The sequence below is a fragment of the Pelophylax lessonae genome (genome assembly GCF_965119305.1).
Source record: "Pelophylax lessonae genome assembly, chromosome: 2".
NCBI classification, from domain to species: domain Eukaryota; kingdom Metazoa; phylum Chordata; class Amphibia; order Anura; family Ranidae; genus Pelophylax; species Pelophylax lessonae.
In genome coordinates this window covers 673,544,249-673,560,480 of record NC_138769.1, presented here as the reverse complement: position 1 = coordinate 673,560,480, position 16,232 = coordinate 673,544,249, and the positions used below count along the sequence as shown (strand labels likewise).

The following is a 16,232-nucleotide window of genomic DNA, read 5'->3' as shown; positions in this document are numbered from 1 at the left end:
TTAAACGATGCTCAGTTGATACTAAGAGGCCCAAAATGTGCCAAGAAAATATCCCCCATGCCATTACACCATCAGCCTGAAGCGTTGATACAAGGCAGGATGGATCCATGCATTCATGTTGTCTATCCCAAATTCTGACTCTACCATCTGAATGTAACAGCTGAAATCAAGATTTATCAGACCAGGCAACATTTTTCCAATCTTCTATTGTCCAATTTTGATGAGCCTGTGCAAATTGTAGCCTCAGTTTCTTGTTCTTATCTGATAGGAGTGGCACCCAGTGTGGTCTTCTGCTGCTGCAGCCCATCTGCTTCAAGGTGCGATGTGTTGTGCGTTCAGAGATGGTAGTCTGCATACCTTGGTTGTATTGAGTGGTTATTTGAGTTACTGTTTCCTTTCTGTCATCTCGAACCAGTCTGCCCATTCTCCTCTGACCTCTGACAACAAGGCATCTTCCTCCACACAACAGCCGCTCACTGGATATTGTCTCTTTTTCGGACCATTCTGTGTAAACCCAAGAGATGGTTGTTTGTGAACATCCCAGTAGATTAGCAGTTCTTGAAATACTCAGACCAGTCCGTATGGCACCAGCAACCATACCACGTTAAAAGTCCCCTAAATCCCCTTTCTTCCCCATTCTGATGCTCGGTTTGAAATTCAGCAAGTTATTTTCCCCACATCTAGATGCCTAAATGCATTGAGTTGCTGGCATTTGATTGGCTGATTAGCAATTTGTGTTACCAAGCAATTGAACAGGTGTACCTAATAAAGTGGCCGGTGAGTGTATATACAAAGTCACTGAGCAGTATTGTTAGAATCTAATTGGATGTTCAGTTTAAGTTGGCTAAATACATTCCACACGCTTTAATAGAAAAGGTGTCCAAAGTCTTGCAGTGTGTTTTCTTTAGAAAGTAGCCACAGCCTGAATAGAAAAACCTGTCTCCTGTCAGAATGTTGCAGAGAAGGACCCATTCTGTCTGTTTGGAAGCAGTGGCCTCTCTAAAAACGTCTAACACACCCCCTGAGTAAGCACAAGACATCTCCAATCAGCAAAGCTCATGCGCTCACACAACTGAAGATCTCTATCTCTGACTCAGCAGGGGGCACAGTGTACCTTTGCAGAGAGGTCGCTGCTTTCACATACAGATCATGGGTCCTTCTCTGCAGTATTGGCAGATAAAAGGCTTTTTTAACACTCACTTTTTTGTGCCAATAAACCATAAATATATTTAGCTGATTTAGGTTATACTAAACACACACTGTTTAATTTACATTGTTTCTTCTCTTTCTGTATATGGATGATGGCACTGTAATTATTTTATTAAGATAAAAATATCGAAGTTCCTTTTTCCTAACCAATATGCAGCTGTCACATGACCCAGATCTTTCTCAGCCTGTCTGCAGGGAAACATAAGCAGGAGGAGCTTCTAGTCGTCTGCTGCTGGTCAGATGATCAAAATAAAAAAACGGCCTTTGTGATACAGAGTAAAAAATAAATAAATATCAATAAACTGTTTTAAAATGTCATACAAAGATACATTTGAAATCAGATCTTCATTATTTTAGGCAATAACATGGTGTGGGCGGATTTCTGCCATTTACAGGCTATGTCATGCCCCTCCAGAAAAAGGAGGTGAAGCCTCCATCAATCTACATTGATGCCCCTCCAGAAAAAGGAGGTAAAGCCTCCATCAATCTACATGTAATATCCCACGCCCATTGTGTTTAGCTGATTAGTTGGCATGGAGGATGAGGGAGGGAGTGGGCTGTCATTTTACCACTGTGTATACGCCCATGTGTGACTTCATAGTCACAAGGGCTGCTCAGATGTGATAGGGAGGAAATGCTCATCATAGAAACTCACTGAAAACTGAGCATGTGCAGAGCTGCCAACATTGCTCTGCAAAATCCCTAGCTGCATTGGGGACATGGACAGAAGGTGGCGATAGAGAGCAGCAGGATCAACCAGGTTTTTTGCATAATATCAAAAACAAATCTCATAGTGACTGAATGAGTATGAACAGCATAAAATACACCATTTATTGATAGTTTTTTATGATGTGACACTTTTACCTGAAAGTTGGGCTTTAAGCAAGGACCACCTGTATCGATGGTAAACAATTATGGACGCTTCATTAACCTATATGTTTGCAAACTGTACACAGAAGCAAGGCATTTAACATTTTCTAAACGCATTGATAACTTTTTAAATATAAAATAGATTACTCTGTGTTCCCATGCACATGTACTGTACAGTATATCCACGGAAACCAACAATTACATTTAAATGCTGTCAGTTTCTCCTAGAGTTCAAGTTTACCTCTGTCCGTTTCAAAACTAAGCTGAAATAAAAAAAAAAAAAACTCTTGAAACAGCGTGGAGAAAAATGTAATATTGCACATATACTGCATATGCAAGGATGATTGTTATTGGTGTTATCTAATGGCAGCACTAGTGTTGGATAGAGTAGGGAGGGGTCAGTACCCTGGCGGTCGTATTCTTAGTGGAGGTATTTTCTTTACATTTGACACAACAGGAAGTGAGAGGAAATCTTTCCAAAGTGAGAGTGAAGTCCCCTCTTACTTGCCATTGGAACAGGTGTGACCATTGGAAAATTTTCCTTCACGTCCGGTTACACTGACAACCTTGGCTTTCCTATCACTTTTCTCAGGATAAGTAGGATGAATTTCCCCAGTGGGGACTGATGAAGGTTCTAACACTTCTATGTTCTATCAAAATTAGAAAGTATTTTATCCAAAGATCTATGTTTATGCGTTCTTCTTTCCTTTCACCAGAACGGACTGGTCTCCAGCGCTCCAGAGATGTTCAAGCTGAAGATGTGCATAAGACGGAAGACAGACTCTATAGACAAGCGGTTTTGCTTTGACATAGAAGTCATAGAAAGGTTTGTACAAATGTTCCATGCAGTGTGTCAGTACTTAGATTACTCGCTGCTCTAATGGAGGGATTTTCTTTAATGAGAAGCATTTTATATCATACTATATATACTATATTATACCATATTATACTTCCTTCGTAAAATAGGAGAGCATCTGCTATGCATATCCAGGATCCAGCGCCATCACAACCTAGGTTGTTGCGCCTTTCTTCTACCTTTTTAGCGTGAAAGCTCATGTAGGATCAGAGCAGGAAAAACTAACATTGCATCATGGGAGCTGCTCTTTTTAACCAAATCTGGACCGGAAGGATTTGCCCCCTTAATGACCAGGCCATTTTTTGCGATTCGGCACTGCGTTACTTTAACTGACAATTGCACAGTTGTGGTACACTGTACCTAAATAAAATTGATGTCCTTTATTTTCCACAAATAGAGCTTTCTTTTGATCACCTGTGCGATTCTTATTTTTTGTGTCTGGAAAAAAAAAACAATATTTTTCACTTTCTGCTATATAACATTCCATAACATAACATAACAAAAAAAAAAAAAATGTTAAATCTAAAATTTTCATCCTTTTAGGCCAATTTGTATTCTGCTACATATTTTTGGTAAAATAAATCCCAATAAGTGTCTTTTGATTGGTTTGCGCAAAGGTTATCGTGTCTACAAACTAGGGGAAAGATATATGTAATTTTTATTTATTTATTTATTTATTTTCTAGTAATAGCAGTGATCTGCGATTTTTAGCGGGACTGCAACATTGCGGCGGACAGATCGGACCCTTAACTGACATTTTTAACACTTTTGGGGGGACCAGTGACATTACTACAGTAATCAGTGCTATAAATATGGACTGTTACTGTAATAATGACACTGGCAGGGAAGGGGTTAACCCAGGGGCGATCAGGGGGTTAAATGTGAGCCTCAGGGAGGTTTTTCTAACTGTATGGGGGAGGGACTTGTGAAATGAACATAAAGACCTGTGATCCTGCATAGGTCTCTACAGTATACTCACAGGTCTATACGGTATATTCCATTTTTGATTTTGGGTTTAGATACACTTTAACCAGTTCTGGACCAGAAGATTTTACCCCTTACCCAAATAAAAATGATGTCTTTTTTTTTTCTCACAAATAGAGCTTTCTTTTGGTGGTATTTGATCATCTGTGCGATTTTAATTTTTTTGCGCTATAAACAAAAAAAGAGCGACAATTCGGAAAAAAAACAATATTTTTCACATTCTGCTATATAATTTGTATTTTGCTACATAATTTTGGTAAAAAAAAATTCCAATAACAGTATTTTGATTGGCCTCACAGATCAGCTTCCCCACTGGCGAAGGGGCGCACGCGTGCCCTCCATGATCGCTCCCGCGAGGTGCCGTACAGGTAGGGCAAATCGTGGGAACCTGCCGATCTGCTGCAGTGGTCAAGTGGTGGTTAAGGACCTTTTCATATGACTGTTCCGATCAGGTCCACTTGTCAGTTTTTCAGGCAGACCTGATCGGAAGGTCCATTAATCTTTATGGACCCAGTGGGCGTAAACAGACTTGTTGGCGCCTACCTGGGATCCAATCCGGTCTGCTAAAAACAAACAGAAGGGAATCCATCCTCCTCCATGTAGGCAGATCGGATTGGAAGTAGTCTGATGTAAACGGATAGCCAGTCCATATACACCGACCGCCCATAGAGCTGAGCAGACTCTGTTCGTGTCCGTTCTGTATAAACTGAGCGGACATGGATCTGTCATTCCCCCACTCTGCTCAGCAGGGGATCGGGGGACAGATCCCCTGCTGAACAAATCAGATCTCCCCTGTGTAAAAATGGGCCTTACCGTATTAGACCCAAAGCGAAAAATTTATTATATTGCAGTTAAAAGTGATGGCTGTATTACAGTGTTCCTTTTTTTTTTTGGCTATTTTGCTTTATTTTTTACTTAGTTATCCAGCTAATAAGTCTGTTATGGTTCAACTTATTTATTTATTTATTTTTTTGATTATAAACGTTTATTGAAAGTATATTCAGGCTACATTCACACCTGAGCGTAGCGTTTTTCGCGCGTTTTTTACCGCGATTTTACCGCGATTTTTGCGGCGTTTTTTACCGCGATTTTACCGCGATTTTTACCGCGATTTTTGTGCAGGCGTTTTTAGATTGAATAGAGATCAATGGAAAACGCCTGTAATCTGCCCAAAAAGAAGCTCATGTACTTTTTTGAGCGTTGGGCGTTTTGTATACAGCGTCAAAACGCTCAGATGTGAACAGGGGCCATTGAAATTAATAGGATTTGTCTTGTTGGGCGTTTTGAGAGCTGATCCTAGAGCAGAAAAACGCCCCAAAAACGCCCCAAAACGCCTAGATGTGAACGGAGCCTTAAGTACAAAAAAAAAAACATTTGTAACATCAATATAAAAGTACATTGTTAATAGATCTTTTCAAGCAATAGTTATGTAAGTTAATTTATTAAGTTAATAGTTATGTTAAGTTATTAAGTTATTATTATTAATGTTAAGTTATTAAGTTAATAGTTATGGTTCAACTTATTTTAACAGACAAAGCTGTCCAGCTAACATAGCAGTTAGAAGGTTGAGGCAAAGAATTTGACACTGACAGGGGTGCTTACATTAATCGGCTTTTGTTCATTTATGTAAAACATTTATCCCAAAAAGGAAGAAAAAAACCTGTTGCTATAACTGCTTATAAAGTGTTAGCTGGAGTTTGGCTTTCATTTGTCAGTCAACGCTACCATCTCTACAAACTAACAAAGCTGCTGGCTAAAGGTGTATCCTTTACTTGTCCAGTACAGTGGGGATACCCTAAACGGGAAAAGTACTGGCCAGATCTCCAGTTGAAAAAAAAAATTAAATTAAAAAAAGAAAATGATTGCAGACATCACATTTAGGCATTGGTCATTTGCAATATGTTCATTTTTTGTTTTTGGGTTTAATACTTTTTAAGGTTCTAACCTCCTTTATGGTGATGTGATGAGGAGGAATGGCCAGATTAAAATTCATATATCTCTGTATTTAACTCATTTAACAGTTGCAGCATTAAAAAGATAATTGTGTTACACTTAAATGGCAAGTTAAGTATGAATTCCAGTAAAGAAATTCAATTGGTGTGTTTTGAACAATATTTTTTGTCATTTTTTGTGTTCTTTGTTGTATTTGCCAGGATGGGAGATTTTAATATATATATATATATATAGAGAGAGAGAGAGAGAGATATAGAGATATAGATAGATAGATAGATAGATAGATAGATAGATAGATAGATAGATAGATAGATAGATAGATAGATAGATAGATAGATAGATAGATAGATAGATAGATAGATAGATAGATAGATAGATAGATAGATAGATAGATATATAGATATAGATAGATATATAGATATAGATAGATAGATATAGATAGATATATAGATATAGATAGATTTATATATATATACAAACCCAATTCCAAAAAAGGAATGGACTCATTTATAAATCTCATAAACGTATATTTTATTCACAATATAATATAGATAACATATCAAATGTTGAAAGTGAGACATTTTGAAATGTCATGCCAAATATTGGCTCATTTTGGATTTCATGAGAGCTACACATTCCAAAAAAGTTGGGACAGGTAACAATAAGAGGCGGGAAAAGTTAAATGTACATATAAGGAACAGCTGGAGGACCAATTTGCAAATTATTAGGTCAATTGGCAACATGATTGAGTATAAAAAGAGCCTCTCAGAGTGGCAGTGTCCCTCAAGGCAAGATGGGCAGAGGATCACCAATTCCCCCAATGCTGCAGCGAAAAATAGTGGAGCAATATCAGAAAGGAGTTTCTCAGAGAAAAATTTGCAAAGAGTTTGACGTTATCATCATCTACAGTGCATAATATCATCCAAAGATTCAGAGAATCTGGAACAATCTCTGTGCGTAAGGGTCAAGGCCGGAAAACCATACTGGATGCCCGTGATCTTCGGGCCCTTAGACGGCACTGCATCACATACAGGAATGTTACTGTAATGGAAATCACAACATGGGCTAAGGAATACTTCCAGAAAACATTGTCGGTGAACACAATCCACCGTGCCATTCACTGTTGCCAGCTAAAACTCTATTGGCCAAAAAAGAAGCCATATCTAAACATAATCCAGAAGCGCAGGCGTTTTCTCTGGGCCAAGGCTCATTTAAAATGGTCTGTGGCAAAGTGGAAAACTGTTCTGTGGTCAGACGAATGAAAACTTGAGGTTCTTTTTGGAAAACTGGGACGCCATGTCATCCGGACTAAAGAGGACAAGGACAACCCAAGTTGTTCTCAGCGCCCAGTTCAGAAGCCTGCATGTCTGATGGTATGGGGTTGCATAAATGCGTGTGGCATGGGCAGATTACACATCTGGAAAGGCACCATCAATGCTGAAAGGTATATCCAAGTTCTAGAACAACATATGCTCCCATCCAGACGTCGTCTCTTTCAGGGAAGACCTTGCATTTTCCAACATGACAATGCCAGACCACATACTGCATCGATTACAACATCATGGCTGTGTAGAAGAAGGATTCGGGTACTGAAATGGCCAGCCTGCAGTCCAGATATTTCACCCATAGAAAACATTTGGCACATCATAAAGAGGAAGATGCGACAAAGAAGACCTAAGACAGTTGAGCAACTAGAAGCCTGTATTACACAAGAATGGGACAACATTCCTATTCCTAAACTTGAGTAACTTGTCTCCTCAGTCCCCAGATGTTTGCAGACTGTTATAAAAAGAAGAGGGGATGCCACACAGTGATAAACATGACCTTGTCCCAACTTTTTTGAGATGTGTTGATGCCATGAAATTTAAAATCAACGTATTTTTCCCTTAAAATGAAACATTTTCTCAGTTTAAACATCTGATATGTCATCTAGGTTGTATTCTGAATAAAATATTGAAATTTGAAACCTCCACATCATTTCATTCTGTTTTTATTCACAATTTGTACAGTGTCTTTTTTGGAATCGGGTTTGTATGTATATATATATATATATATATATATATATATTTTTTTTTTTTAACAGGTAAAGATTTATTTAAATTACTGCACAAAGCGAATACAGGCTGATATTTCTTTTAACAAATAAATATTTTATATACATGCATACAGATTTGCCTTATATACACATAATTATGAACTCCAGGAGCATTGATTGCCTGGATTCCTCCATTATGTGATTCTCTCAGGATCGGATCATTTTGCATTCACACATTCAGTAGGACGGGGACATCAAAATTCATGGGAAAGATCAGATTTGCACAAATCCGTCTGATCTCCGTACATCTCTGTAGAACCTCCTGTTTTAGGAACCTCTGCTGAAAGACCGTAACGAGAGAGATGAGGGATATAACAGATGGCTGACCTCCTGTTGAATGTATGTTGCATACGTATTTATTTGTATGCAACTATTTTTTTCTCATCCTTTCATCTCCTAATAATTGTTTGTATTTTTTCCTACAGACAGGGGATTATTACACTTCAGGCTTTGTCTGAGGCCAACAGAAAACAATGGCTTGAAGCAATGGATGGAAAAGAGCCAGTAAGAACCTTTTTTTAAAAACTTCAGGCCAACTCTACCAAACAAATGTGTTAATTGTTTGAAGGCACCAGAATGTTGAATCCTTTGACAGCTTATATATAGAAATTGTGAATTGTGGGGAAATTTTCTACAGTAATTTGTGTCTACAAGACCATATTAAGAGTGTTACCGTCTCACAGCTAGTTCCTCAAATATATATCCATTAAACATTATAGAGACTCATCTTTTGAATGGTGGTAATCCCCCCCAAAAGAAGAAGAGGAAGACAGACCCAGGTGGTAGAGCCTGTCGACCTAAAGTGCAGTAGGAGGAATACCTCCAAGAAAAAGACAGAACAGGTTAGAGTAGAATGGAAAAATTGTTTGAGGGCTAAATGGAATTTTTCAGGTGGTACCGTACTATATCATGTAGAATGACACATAGGAGTAAAATATATAGAATTTATTTATCCAAGATTTAATGGAGACTCAGTTGAGGAGTGTGAAATCGATATTTGATTTTGTGATGGCCATAGCAGCTGGGCCAACCCCAATAAATACATCTCGTCTGGAGGCCCCAAGAGTTATGAAGTCAGGATTCTACTTAAGTCTATATACCTATAAAGAGATAGGAATAGGATTTTCTATTACTTTCTGATAACAATGGTCACCTGGGCAAATAAAAATAGGGAATCCCCCTAGCGGGAACACAAAGAGCAATGACAGAGGTTCTAACCACTCACCACACTATCCAATACCATGAGTACATATCTCCCAAGCTGCTAAGAAGGGAAACCTTTTAGCATGCAATAGTGTGGCAATGGACACACCCTTGCACACATGTAGGTGCCGCTCAGGCACCTAGAGGATCCCAATCAATCGCCAACTGCTGCGAGGTCCCGCCGGGAACGGAGCTCTTCTCAGCTCCAAACATCAGCATATAGTGAAGCAGAGGTCCCTCGAGCTGCACATCACTGCAAATTTATTATTGGAGAGGTATCTGACAGTCTCAGCCTGGGTTCCAGCCATGACCCTAACACATTTTGCTCTGCCCCTGGAGCTTAATCATGGCGATCCCCATGATTAAGCTCCGTAAGCAGAGCATGGCCTGACTAAAGCCCATGCCGAGATTGCCGCATTCTATATTAGTGGATTTGCAGTGATGTGTAGCTTTGAGGGACCTGTCCTTCACTACAGTGGACACACACTTGCTAACTATTCAGTGTTGGCTTCTATGTGTTATGTTGTACTTTTTTAAAGGACATTGATTTTGATCATTAAAAGATAATTGATTTAATTGCCACTAAGCATTATGATAAAATTACCCCATGGACCATGCTATCATTTTTTTTATGCTGTTCACTGGCGTTGAACATAGGACAGGCATCCAGGCTGGCAGGAGGAAGTATCTGATATGGCAGTATCTGGGTAGGCATAATTCAGTGAAATTTTCTCCTTCCAATTTTTCAGAACACCAATGCCCCAACGCTGTTTCTGGGGCAGGAAGGCAAAGACAAGTTTGTCAGAGCCCCTTTATAAACACAGATATACAAATACTGATTATACATTTATAATATAAGTGCATTTTTATCCGTTCTATAATTTTCTGTCCATGTATATACAGTATTTTTTTTATTATTACATTTTTTTTTTTTTGTTTCCCATATGTTGTATTTCTTGGGGTCAGTTTTATAATTGCTGGTTATTTACAAGTTAATGAACAGAAGGATTTTCCATAATATCTATTTTTTAATTAAAGTTTAGAACAGGAGATGATCAAACAGATTGGTACAGAGAGTGCAAGAAAATTCAGAGAAATAAATATATGTCAGCTGAGATTTTGGTATAAATAGTACACAATTCAGGTATGAGATCAGAAATAAAAATATAGTCCTAGTATGAAGCACATATCTATATAATCTCCTAAATGGGTTAATAGAAAGTATGACAGCTAGGTGGGAGGGCCCGAGAATTGGCACAATGTCAGGATTCGTTGGGGTATTATGATGGTTTATCACCATACCTAGGTAAATAAGCTTTTCACATGTCAGGAGGGTGAATGGCAAGGTGGGGTAAGTGGGCAGTGTATGGACAGATAGAAGACAGTGGGGAGTAATAGTAGAAAAACAAAGCAAAAAAAGAAGGAATTTGGGTGATAAAGGAGGGAGGGGGTTGGGGGAAGAAAAAGAGGGGCGTTGGTCCAGGGAAGGAGTGGGGGTGTGGGCTCTTTTGGTCGGAGAGGGTGACTGTTAGACAGATACATAGATCAGCCAAAACTTTATGACCACCCACCTAAAATTGAGTAGGTGCCCTTTTTGCTGCCAAAAAATCCCTGACCCATCAATGTATGGACACCACTAGACCTCTGAAGGTATCCTGTGGTATCTCTATAAATAAATGATATTGTGAACATATGAATGTCCATATACTATAAATAAAATCCCATTGAAGCATTTCAAAGTGATAAAAAGAACCCAAGCTCCTTGAATAGTGATGAAAAATATTGGTGGTTTCACCAGCTCGTGATCTCACACTGCGCTTACCGTGTGCAATGTGACCCCTTAGTAAGGGTGGTCTCACTCGCTTTATTTAAATGAATAAACCAAGATCCAGATCACTGGGATATCATTTCCTTAGCCGGACAAATGGCACCATGGGGACATATACATGAATTGCATCCTCACACCACAACGTATGCACAAAAGGAAAGCTCAGGAGACCCGGGTATCATGTAATAAAAACGGCTCACATAGCGTAATAATGGTGAGATAATTTATTCAAAAAAAGAGTAACACTCACTTCAGCAGCTTCAAAAGAAGTATATGATGGTGACAATTGTTTGTCCAGTAGTCACAATGGCCGACATTGACCGATCATGCATGGTAGCATGTGTGCGTAGCTCTTCTGACACATTTCGGCATACGTGACATCATCAGGGGCACCCATCCAGACCCATCGTCAATGTTCTGGCTGAGGGAAGAAGGTTCTCATCCATTGTTTTCAATCCATGATTTTACAATACGTGGCCATCCATTGGCCCCTCAGTACGGCAAAGTCGGCCTGTACGTATAGCAGAGAAACAACCCCAAAACATAATGTTTCCACCTCCGTAATTGACTATAGGGATGGTGTTCTTAGGGTCATAGTCACCTTTTTTTCCCCTCCAAACACGGCGAGTCCCAATCCTCAAGAAGGCACATGTATAGGCCAATCTGAAGTTTGCCAAAAAACATCTAAATGATTTAGAGAAGGATTGGGAGAAAGTGCTGTGGTCAGATGAGACCAAAATTGAGCTCTTTGACATTAACTCGACTCGCCGTGTTTGGAGGAGGAAAAATGCTGACTATGATCCTAAGAACACCATCCCTACAGTCAAGCACAGGGGTGTAAACATGATGCTTTGGGTATGTTTCTCTGCTAAAGGCACAGGCTGATTTTGCCGCATTGAGGGGCCAATGGATGGGGCCACGTATTGTAAAATCTTGGATGAGAACCTTCTTCCCTCAGCCAAAACACTGAAGATGGGTCATGGATGGGTCCTCCAGCATGACAATGACCCAAAACATACCACCAATGCAACAAAAAAGTGGCTCAAGAAGAAGCACATTAAGGTCATGGAGTAGCCTAGTCAGTCTCTAGACCTTAATCCTGTAGAAAATTTATGGAGGGAGCTGAAATTTCGTGTTGCCATGCGACAGCCAAGAAACCTTAAGGATTCAGAGAAGAGAAGAGTGAACCAAAATCCCTTCTGAGATGTGTGCAAACCTGGTCACCAACTACAAGAAATGTCTTACCTCTGTGCTTGCCAACAAGGGTTTCTCCACCAAGTACTAAGTCTTGTTTTGCTTGGGGATCAAATACTTATTTTACTCACTGAACTACAACTTAATGTATAGGATTTTTTTTTTTTTTTTTTAATTTTCTGGATTTTTGGTTAATACGCTGTCTCTATCATTTAAAATACACCTATGATAAAAAATATAGACCCTTAATTTCTTTGTAAGTGGGCAAACTTACGAAATCTGCAGGGGATCAAATAATTATTTTCCCTACTGTATATATGTATGATTAATGAAAGGAAAACCCAGCAGTGAGAGGAAAAAAACTCTGAGACTTTTGTCTCACCTCCTGTTCTACAGTAGGGTGGAAATGGGTTTTGTGACTCTCAGCCACCTATAGCAGCCTTATTTTTCTCAGAATGGCTTGCAAGTTTGACCTATTATCTACTAGAAGGAATGTGTGTTTTCTTGTAATAAAACAATAGTGTATTTATTAAAAGACTGTACATTCGATAAGAGCCCTTTAATCGAGTGGGAGAAATCTGAGAATACCTCTGAGGCTCCCTGCTGGGTTCCGTTATGTAATTGGCGCACAAGACACAGCAATGCTGTCCAGATTAATAGCGCTCTGTTTATTTCTCACTAAGCAAAAAAAAAAAAAAAAAGCTTATGTTCAAGCTTTTCAGACAGAAAGTATAAGTATTGTGTATTATCAACTACTGATGTAACATTTATTCACGTATTTTTTTTTCTTAATATTTTATGTTTTTGCTATATCTTTTTTGATCATAATGCAAAAGGTTTTTAGCATTAGGCCCTCTAGTGTTTAAAGTGACACTGTCATCACCGAAAAACAAATCCCAAAGCAGTTCCTTGCAAAAAGACTGAAGAACCACAGTCTCCATCGAGATTTTCAGCATTTGATGCTTCTGTGAGTGTCAGATGTCTATGTACCTCAGTAGTGACCTGCGGTCAGCAGATGGAACCACATCATCCTTCTGGGTACTCAGGTATCCTACATAGTAACATAGTTAGTCAGGTTGAAAAAAGACACAAGTCCATCTGGCTCAACCAATAAAAAAAAAAACAAACATGTCCACTTATATTCTCCACCAGAACTGCGTTAAAAGGGTGACAACGCATGAAAGCAACCGAGAGACAGGGACAGCGGGTTGTCACCCATACCAAGCAGTTCCTAACCATTACCTTCCTGACAGGATTAGCAGGAATAATTTTAATGGAAGCTGCATATTTTTTAAAAACAATGTAACATGACTTTTCCATTGACATCAATATGTTAAAGATTATATGGGATTTTAGTGATTGGGTTTACTTAAAAAAAAAAAATGTTTCAGTACGCTTCCTGTAAACGAATGAATATTTTGTTTTATGTTATTTTCCTCTTTTAGATTTACACACTCCCAGCAATCATAAGCAAAAAAGAAGAAAGTAAGTATGAATAAATGATGAATGACTTGATTGCTTTTACTGTTAATGTGCTAATTTTATTATCTTTTCTGCTGAAAACTGGCTCAGAATATATCAGAATGTATCACACGCCCTCTAGTGGATTCTTCATGAAACGAAATTAAAAATACATTTCATGAGCGGACACCAGTGGTATTTGCTAGAATGCTAACACTAGGACTGTCAAAGCTGTGCACATAGGTGTGCGCAGCCTAATGCATTAGGGTGTGCACCCCAAAGCATAAACACACATGAATGGGAAGTTCCCTGTGCTGAATGGCTTCTTGTTCATTCACAAACTGAAGCATAGTAAATTAGGAACTATTTACTATTTACTAAATAGGAACTATTTACTAGCCTCTTCCCCTGCTCTTCATCCTGAAACATCCCTTTGCAGAAGTCGGGGGTAGAGGAGGGAAGCCAGCAGCACTGCAGAGCGGGGGGGGGGGGTTCCAACAGGGGGCAATGCACATAGAGATTAGGGTGTGCCCAGGCACACCTGGCATACCCCCTGCGCCCACCTATGGCTGTGTAGGACAGTATTAGAGTTCCTCTTTATTCTGCACTGATTGGGAACATTTAAAACCATATAGAGTAATGTGAATCTACCTAAAAATTAAAATGCTTTACAGAATTACAGCCCCCTTTTAGAAAACTCTCCTTCCTCCAATCAATAACTAAGACCACATGTTTCGTGATTTTTTTGAATTTATTCTTTTTGAGAACAAACTTCCCAAATACCTCAAATGAACTTGTTTTGCTTTCAGGCGGGCGTTGTCAGGTGTCCTGTGTGCTGAGCCTCTGTGTCTGTATCTGCCTTTAAACTGCACACAGGCAACCTTTACAAGTGGAAGCAGATGCAGCAGCTGCACAGATGCAGTAACATGTCAAAATGTGTCACGCGTGCAGGATAGGGTGTGCGGATTAAAACGCAAAGTGTTTGCACTTGAGCACCTGCTCATGCCAGCATGTCAAATGTTGACGTGCGGTTGTGTCCATGCAGCTGCTGCATCTGCTTCCACTTGCCTTATAGGTTGCCCGTGAGCATCTCCAATGCAGGCGCAGAAAGCAGCTGCTCAGCAAGCAGAATGAGTGTCAACGCCCACCTATATGAGCCCTTAAAAGGATATTTCCTGCCTAAATTAAACACTGCGTGATATCTGCTTTCATTTCATTAGCCAGAGAAGTGTCTTTTGTGTGCCTCTCTGATTTAGCTTCACTGGAGGTCCAATTTTACCAGTTTTACAGCTATTTTCTGCCAGATGAGATTGCTTCAGAGACATGCAACGGCACTCCCATTTGACAGTGGATGGCAGTTGGCAAGTCTTAACCCCCCAAATCCTTTATCCCAGCAAAACCCCCAATTCTAGTACAAATCCTCTCCCACCCAATTCCCCCTCTCCAAATCCCCCCAGCACAAAAACTTGTTAACTTAACACCTCAAATGTACAGTAAGTCACAAACACAGTGCGTTTGTCTGCACCAGGTTGCATGGTACAGTATTACCATGTGATACAGTTTTATTAAAGTAGTGCATGCACTACTTTTGGTGCGGTCTGGCGCAATTTCAGTTCATATAAATGAATGAGCTGAAATTGCACTGCACCTGTATCGCATGTGAATCACACAAGAATGCACTGTGCAATTCATGGTGTGAACTAGCCCGGAGTCCTGCAGCCCAGTGCCGGAACAAATACCAGCACTTGGCTCTGCTAACTTTCCCAGCAGGGGGGCATTAGCTTCGGCACCTGGGGCAATTGCTCCCCATCTCTTGCGGGGTGCCTGGGGTCCCAGGTGCCGCGATTGCTTTCTCTGCCAGCATGTCTTTGATTTGGGGAGGTAGGAAGAGGATATGTGATATGTGCTGGGAGGATGGATTTCATATCCAACCCCCCTTCTAGCAGAAGTCATCCCCTTCTTTAGTGCCCCCTAGCACATATCTCTGCCCCCCCCCCAAATCATCCTAAGTATAGAGCACGCCCCAGTGCCCCCTTAGCACCATAGCAAGCAGCTTGCTATTGGGAGAACTGGTGATGGGGGAGGAGCCAGGAGCGCTGGTGGGGGACCTGAGAAGGGGAGGATCAGGGCTGCTCTGTGCAAAACCAAGTGTACAGAGGAGGTAAATATAACACGTTTGTTTTTTGTTTTTTTTAAAGTTCAACCTTTTAATACCACTTTAAGATTAAGAAAATCAATAAGTGAAGCAAATAATTGTTTTAATAACTGCCAAGTATGCACACACTCATGGACAGTTATGAGATAAGCTAGAGTACGCTAGAGGGAGGAAAGTTGGGAAGAGTAGCCTCATACCCTAAATTGGCCATACACTGTGCGAAATGTGACATTCATTCAGTCTGTAAGCTAAGCAAAAAAAAAAAAAAAATCTATTAGTGTATGGCCAGGCTTATAAGTCACTGAGTACTTCTTTCAAATCTGGTGGTTTATTTGTTTAAAAAAAAAAAAAATGCATAAGTGTTTTAATATTGCACTTCTAACCGGAAATTCTGTTTTAACACCACCTTTTCATTTTTCTGTAC

At 39.7% G+C, this 16,232-nt stretch overlaps 1 protein-coding gene across 1 annotated transcript in view; it reads left to right on the top strand.

Moving 5' to 3' along the window:
- Positions 1 to 16,232, top strand: part of ARHGAP42 (Rho GTPase activating protein 42) — a 531,819-nt gene that overhangs the window by 462,837 nt on the left and 52,750 nt on the right. Inside the window, exons 10-12 of the mRNA XM_082244686.1 lie at positions 2,796 to 2,905; positions 8,393 to 8,471; positions 13,638 to 13,677. Of these exons, the coding sequence (XP_082100812.1) occupies positions 2,796 to 2,905; positions 8,393 to 8,471; positions 13,638 to 13,677 (229 nt within the window). The remainder of the gene's footprint in view (positions 1 to 2,795; positions 2,906 to 8,392; positions 8,472 to 13,637; positions 13,678 to 16,232) is intronic.